This window comes from Nematostella vectensis, chromosome 11, assembly GCF_932526225.1.
Source record: "Nematostella vectensis chromosome 11, jaNemVect1.1, whole genome shotgun sequence".
NCBI classification, from domain to species: Eukaryota; Metazoa; Cnidaria; class Anthozoa; order Actiniaria; family Edwardsiidae; genus Nematostella; species Nematostella vectensis.
In genome coordinates, this window is record NC_064044.1 from 10,697,912 (window position 1) to 10,704,908 (window position 6,997).

A 6,997-nucleotide genomic window follows, 5' to 3' on the forward strand; every position below is an offset into this window, starting at 1 on the left:
CATGTTGTTAACGTTTCTTTTCTTTAGAGTCGCGAATAGTGTATCGTTGGTGTCGTGTGTTTCGTTAGAGTCGCGAGTGGATTTTTTGGGAATCGCGCGTGTCGTTGATTTTGCGTATCATTGGAGTCATGCGTGTCGCTTAAGTTGCGTGTCGTTAGAAAAGTGCGTATATTTGGGGTCGAAATCGTGTGTCACTCGTAGTAAACCCCAAGGAACTGATATCTATTTTCCCTCCAGATCTGAGTGCCGCCGATGAGGAAAGATGGCAGGGGTTTATTGTGAGGTGGTTTCCTCCCCCACCGGACAGTGACGTTCATATTGGAGTACCATTTTGTCAACGAACCGACAAGGTGAAGAACGAATCAGTCAGAGTTACGTCTTACTAAAAGCTAGAGATCCCCGTAGCCGTTCTGGACTAGACAAGGAATAGGTGAATTGCATTTAGAAATCGCGTGACTTAATGGATGGCAAGCTCACACGTAATTAGGGTTAACAATAACAAAATGCAACCTTATTCAGCGCTTGCGAATCAGCCATAATCTCTCTATCTCCGAAACGGCATTTTTTGTCTTTAAATATATTATAGTTTTACGTCGCTCTCTGACGTGACGGCATTTTTGTATATAGTATGGCGCTTGACGTGAGTTTGCCTTTGAAAGGGTCACGTGATTTCTTAGTGCAAGTTACCTAAGTTTTCTTTTTTGTCATGCGCACAAAAGAATTCATATGCACGTGCATCTAGCGTCGCTGATTTAGCCAGCCCCAAGAGACCCTAGGCGCCCAGATAGACCTCAATATTTTTCACTCTACGTCACAGCGAGCTGTGTGTGGCGTAACCGTATAAGACTTCGGTCTCAAGGGCTAGGAACCTGGTTATTGCCTCCCTATTAATGCGCGTGTGCTTCTGGTACCTGTGTGTTACACAGTTCGCTAGATAGCGGTGCTGGGGCCGAAATCTCCAGCCTAGCCGTAAAGCTTTAGCTGCCATACGGTGATTCAGCGCCACGTCTGGATGTATGGTCTATTTTTTCTCTTTTCTTTTAAAACTGAGGAGGTTTGATCCTCCGGTAATGACATAGTATTATCTTTTTTTCCTTTCCTTTTTCACTTTTTCTTATTATTGAAGTGGTAGATCGAGTTGCCCATATCAGCAATTCTGATTTGAATGGAGCAATGTTTATCACAATTTTTTTCAAGCGAATCCTACTTTGTCTTTCTATAGAATCAAACGTGGATCACATTGGTATCTGGGGAAGGAGGCTGGACATACCCACAGGCAATCCAAGTTTTAGTAAGTATTAAAAAAAGATAACAAGCGAATGCAGAATGAGTAACGGGAGAAGACTGCCCCCACCCCCCCTTAAAAGCAATATCTAGATTATTCAGAACTTGCTTACGAACACAGCACGAGTGCAGTTCACTAAAGAGGGTTATTTGGTGTCAATATACCAAAAACACGTTGAATTAAAATAGCTTTTGTTTTGGTATTTATCGTTCACAGGTCCAGACATATCCGCTTTATAACCTCCAAGCTCCGTCCAGTTTTTCTGAGTTTAAACCAAATGGTAGGACATACTTATAGTACTCGCTATAAAACATATCAAACTTTTTTATGTAAAAAAAAATCTTAGGGACAGATATCATTTTTAGCAAGCGACTCCTGTATGCGTTTTGTAGCAAGCATCCCCGAGGCTCGGACAGCAACAGCTATGCTTAGCTGGTCACGTGACGCTTTTGGTAGCAAAGTAAAAAACAAAACAACAAAACATTGCTGGCGATGGCTGCGGTCCCCACGCCAGAGAGCGGCGGAATAAAATCTTGCAACGACGATAAGTCCTTACTGACACAAGAAAATTTTCTTGCTGATTCATAAGCGCTAACTAAAATTATTTTGCTGGTGTTATTTTCCGTCAAAAGCCATTAGCGCGCGAGTTTGTCGGCTAAAAAGTCAAATGATTGCTAGTGCAAGTCCTTTAGTCCTTTTGTTTCCACATCTAAAGTTCTTTATATTTCTTTTCACAACAGTGACGGTAGGGTACTCCACAGCAAGAGCTGCATCAAGTAAGTCTTGGCGCTTTGTGTGGATTTTCATTTTTCCCCTTAGCGAGATTGATGTTCAAAAAACATAGCCAAGGAAATTCTCAGGGTGAGTGGGAACATTGTAACCCTTAGAGGGTGAGGACATAGCAATCATTGGAGGGATGAAGACAAGAATTTCTTGGGGTTGATGGGGACATAGCAATCCTTAAGGTGGGGGGACATAGCAATTCTTAGGATGGGGGACATAGCATTAGATTTCCAGTTCGAAAGAGTGAAGGGGCACCGCTTCCCGCTGGGCCCTCCATCGTTCAGCCACTTACGTGATTCAGTCATTAACAATAATCTCATCTTGTAATGCGTTGTGCAGCTAGCTCCATGGGACCCACCCCATCAAGCACTCAACAGATTGTCAACACCACATCACGACACTTACCATCAGCATCTTCACCGTCTGACCCTCAGCAAATGTCTAACACTACCACGCAAGAGTCGGACAACCCGCAACACGAGCTTGACGTGATGACCACGGTGACGATATGTGTGGGGACAGCAGTGGGGAGTGCGCTTGTGTTTTGTCTACTAAGACGCATTCACAGACACTATCAGATCTGTAGGATGACACCTGCAGGTAACGTAGGCTACACCCAGGGATGGAGGGGATAAGTGGGATGGGTTGTAGGGACGGGAGGAATGGGAGGAGTGAAAGGGACGGGAGGAATGGGAGGGGTGAAAAGGACGGGAGGTATGGGAAGAGTGGAGGGGACGGGAGGAATTGGAGGGGTGGAAGGGACGGGAAAAATGGGAGGAATGGAAGGGACGGGAGGAATGGGAGGGGTGAAGGGAAGGGAGGAATAGGAGAGGTGGAGGGGACGGAAGGAATGGGAGGGGTGGAAGGACGGGAGGAATGGGAGGGGTGAAGGGAAGGGAGGAATAGGAGGGGTGGAGGGGATGGAAGGAATGGGAGGGGTGGAAGAGACGGGAGGAATGGGAGGGGTGGAGGGGACGGGAGGAATGGGAGGGGTGGAGGGGACGGGAGGAATGGGAGGGGTGGAGGGGACGGGAGGAATTGGAGGGGTGGTAGGGACGGTGGAAAGAAAGGGTGGATGGGAGGTGATAGTTATTGGAAGGTAGGAGGGAAGCATGAAAGTAGCTGAAATATTTCTTATGGCAGCTTAATGATTTTTATCATCTTCATTATCATTATCATCACTATAATGATCACTTCCCCAGCATCATCATAGTCATCATCATCAACACTATCATCATTCATCAGCATCACTACCAACATAATAATCGTCATCCACACCACCATAATGATTATCATCGCCACGCTAACCATCATCAGCGTCATCATAACACCAGAATCACCAGCATAATCACAATAATCACCACTATCATTATTAATATTCATCACCACCATAATTATCATAACCACCATCATTATTATCATCATCATAACAATCATAATTATCTTCTTCACAATCATTGTTTTAATTCATTTCCAACATAATTATTATCAAAACATCAATCACAGACTATAATGCTGATGAATTTAATGTTGTACTCTTTCCCGTGTTCTCCACCAGGAGACCCAAATTACGAGTATGACGCATCAATCATCTACAGCAGTGGCGACCAGGAGTTCGTGTCGAACGAGCTCCTTCCTCTACTAGAGACGAAATACAACCTCCGCTGCTTCATCTACTATAGAGACTGGACTATTGGTAAGGAAACAATTTTAGCTTTCTCCAGGTCACACTGCTATATCCACAGCTTGTAAATTCAGTATCGCTGAGTACTATGTTCGCTTTATCCAGGCTTAACTACTATTTCCAGACCTTGTAAACTCTGTATCGGTGAAGGAGATGTTCGCTTTATCCAAGTTGAACTACTATATCCGTATTTTGTAATCATGTTATGCTAAGTAGCATATTCGCTTTATGAAGACCACTAATACTCCGTACCTCGTAATCTAAGTAATGCCGAGTACTGTACAATGTTCACTTCATTCAGGTTTTACTACTATATCGCCGTACCTAGTAACCTTACAGGCCCGTACCCAGGGGGGGGTACAGGGGGTGCGAACGCATCCCCCCCACCACAACGGTTTGAGCATGAATTCTGTACCTTGTCCGGCCCGTAGCCAGGATTTTAAGTGAGTGGCGGAAGGGGTCGTTTACCCATTTAGCGGACCATATTCTTTTAGGTAGTTCTTTCTAGCTCTCACAATAATCCGTACCTTCAATTCAATTCAATTATTTTATTTGGCACCTTTTCATCTTTGTTTCACGGGCGTTGCTCCGAATACATTCATATTTAAAAAAAAATTAACAATTGGTTTTCAATTATATTCCTATTTACAGGAATATAAGCGGGGAGGGGGAGGGGGGGTTCGTTTACCATTTAGCGGACCATCCCCTCGTAGTGGTACTTAATTTTCCTTAATGAGAGCGGACCTCCCAGTCGAGTGGGGTGGTTCTTCTGAACCCCCCCCCCCCCCCCCCCTGGCTACGGGCCTGCTTGCAAACTTATAATCACTTAATACGATGTTCTCTTTGTCGAGGTTTAATTACTATATCCCCACCTTGCAAAATAAAAATCACTGAGTACGATGTTCATTTTATCAAGGTGAGAAAATCCACAAGAATATCGCAGACACCATCTATAAGAGCCGATATGTGATCGCAGTGATGTCTAAAAACTTCCTCAAGAGCAACTTTTGCCATGCTGAGCTTTCCTTGGCCCTGGAGCGGGTCATAAGTCAGAGGGATTGTTGTCTGAAAGTGATTAACTTGGATGGCGTCAGTAAAGAAAGTCTACCCAAGGAACTACAAAACCGGACTTTTCTTGACATGTCTCAGACAGAGGAGAGAAAAACTTGGGAGTGGAGGATTGTCAGACAAATCAGCAGGGAGGAGAAACCAGAGCAGAAGACTCAAGGAAGACTCGAAGACGCAAGGTGTTTGCAATTATTTGTGAAAATAATGGTGATAAATAAACTCAAGCGATATTGAACCATATATTAATTCTATTTAATGGATAGCCATATGTATTATTTTTCTGAATTTGGAACAAATATTTTGGGATCCATGAGTTTTTACGGTCGTAGAACTGCCATTTGTCAATGGCCATTTGCCATATGCACTGACAGCGTTTTTTGAAATAGGTGTATCCTGCCAAACCCCAAATTACATTACAGCCGTCAAAAGCAGTCCAATCTCTTACCAATCCGATAGTAAAAAAAGGTGTCATGGTACAAATATAAAACTTGATTGATAGAAATGAGAAGTGGTTAAAGCATTTTGAAAATTTTGGTGAGACTTCTTAGAATACAAAAACTCACAACATTGCAAGATGGTACAAACAAGTATCATTTAATCATCACATACACTTTCAATTATACTCAGAGTATAATCGTATTTCATACTAGTGGAAATGCAGCCTAAAACACTTACTCTCAGATCCCCAGGAGAAATTCCCAGTGTCAAGCCGAAGAGCCCTGAATTTCCTGTTGCCACCACGAGTTCTGACTTCATGGATACGTTTGGTGCCGATCTTGGTGTTCGCTGGTGGGCGGCCAAGCTCAAACTTCCTCTTCTTTCTAAGAGGTTTCATCTTGCCGCCGGTGGCGCGGTGCTTATGCCAGGAGTCTCTTGAGATCCCTGCAATTCATAGTGGTTCAGAAATGTCTACTCTGCGGATAGTGACACATAGCTATGCAAGGAGTCTCTTGAGATCCGTGTAATAAGTGGGTCAGAAATGTCTTCTCTGCTAATAGTGCCACATACAGTAGCTATGCAAGGAATCTCTTGAGATCACTGTAATTTGGTTAAAAGGTGTCAGCAATGCCTACTTTGTTGATATACATTATATCGTGGTGAATTTTTGTCCACAATGAAAGCATTTTGTTTCGGTAATAGATCAAATATGGTAGCTGAGAAAAAAACAACTAAAGATGCTTAAAGGCTGATTGAAAATCGGCCTGATTGAAAAAAGACCTATCACAGATACAAAACTGATATACAGTTGAACAATTATAAACATCTTCGATTATCAAACCTTCTGAAGAGTATATGTGTATATAGTACTTCTACAGATATATAAAGAAATGTTTTGCCATTTATAGGCCAAGGGAAAGAATAGCTAGCAAAATAATAATTAAAAGGATAGCACTAGGGATTCCTTTCATAGCAGGAGCAAAATATTGAGAGCTTTGCAATCAGTTTACAAATAGAAATGGTTTCTATCTTTGACGTGGAGATTTTTGTTAGAAGTTCTCAAATCTAAGTTCGAGTACAATCACATATTTTTTATAGCTTACACTGAATCACTGATTTCTAGATCTACAAAAGCCCAAAAAACTGTGCAGGTCTTTGCGATTCTTATTTTTGGTATTTCTACAAATGCGAACGAACAACATCTCTCACGTTGTTATCACGGACAGAAAACTAGCACGAAATTCATTCGCCTTCATCGAGCGAATAACGGGAGAAAATCGAAAGATATATCCATCTAATTAAGGAATAAGGTCTAGAGAGTTTAATAACTACGAGTATTCTTTCAGATGATTTATAAATCGTGAGGATTTTTAAGACTTTCGACATGTTCTGAAAGCTAACTTACCCATTTTGGATGGCTGCCGAAAGAGAACGACCGCGGCAGAGGGGCCTGGGAAGAGCCACAGGTGCGCAACGCATTCTGGGTCGAAATCTAAAACAGGGAAGGGCTCCTAAGTTTTTTTGCAGCTTGTAGAAATGCACGCTTTTTTAAAAGAAAAAGAATGAGAAAAAAATCCATTGGAAAAAAAGGGTCCTTTAAATTTTATAAATGTATCAAAAAGTTTCGATTTTACTTTGATGATTGCGGATATTTTGACGATTTCTCATACTATGCCCACCCCGGTAGATTAATTTTGTCACTAGTTCCAGTCCCCCCTCTCGTGGTCTTCGCTCACCGC

General features: G+C 42.5%; 1 protein-coding gene and 1 long non-coding RNA gene across 2 annotated transcripts in view; one reads left to right on the forward strand and one right to left on the reverse strand.

Annotated features, from left to right (window-relative positions):
* Nucleotides 1-6,997, forward strand: part of LOC5502719 — a 51,801-nt gene that overhangs the window by 4,485 nt on the left and 40,319 nt on the right. The window contains exons 4-10 of the mRNA XM_048734392.1: nt 238-350; nt 1,223-1,291; nt 1,502-1,565; nt 2,026-2,061; nt 2,408-2,668; nt 3,627-3,764; nt 4,669-4,998. Of these exons, the coding sequence (XP_048590349.1) occupies nt 238-350; nt 1,223-1,291; nt 1,502-1,565; nt 2,026-2,061; nt 2,408-2,668; nt 3,627-3,764; nt 4,669-4,998 (1,011 nt within the window). The remainder of the gene's footprint in view (nt 1-237; nt 351-1,222; nt 1,292-1,501; nt 1,566-2,025; nt 2,062-2,407; nt 2,669-3,626; nt 3,765-4,668; nt 4,999-6,997) is intronic.
* On the reverse strand, nt 5,396-6,974 carry LOC125573688. The gene is made up of 2 exons (XR_007314170.1): nt 6,664-6,974; nt 5,396-5,702 (listed from the first exon to the last, which is right to left on the reverse strand). It is a non-coding gene; the product is annotated as an uncharacterized LOC125573688 (long non-coding RNA).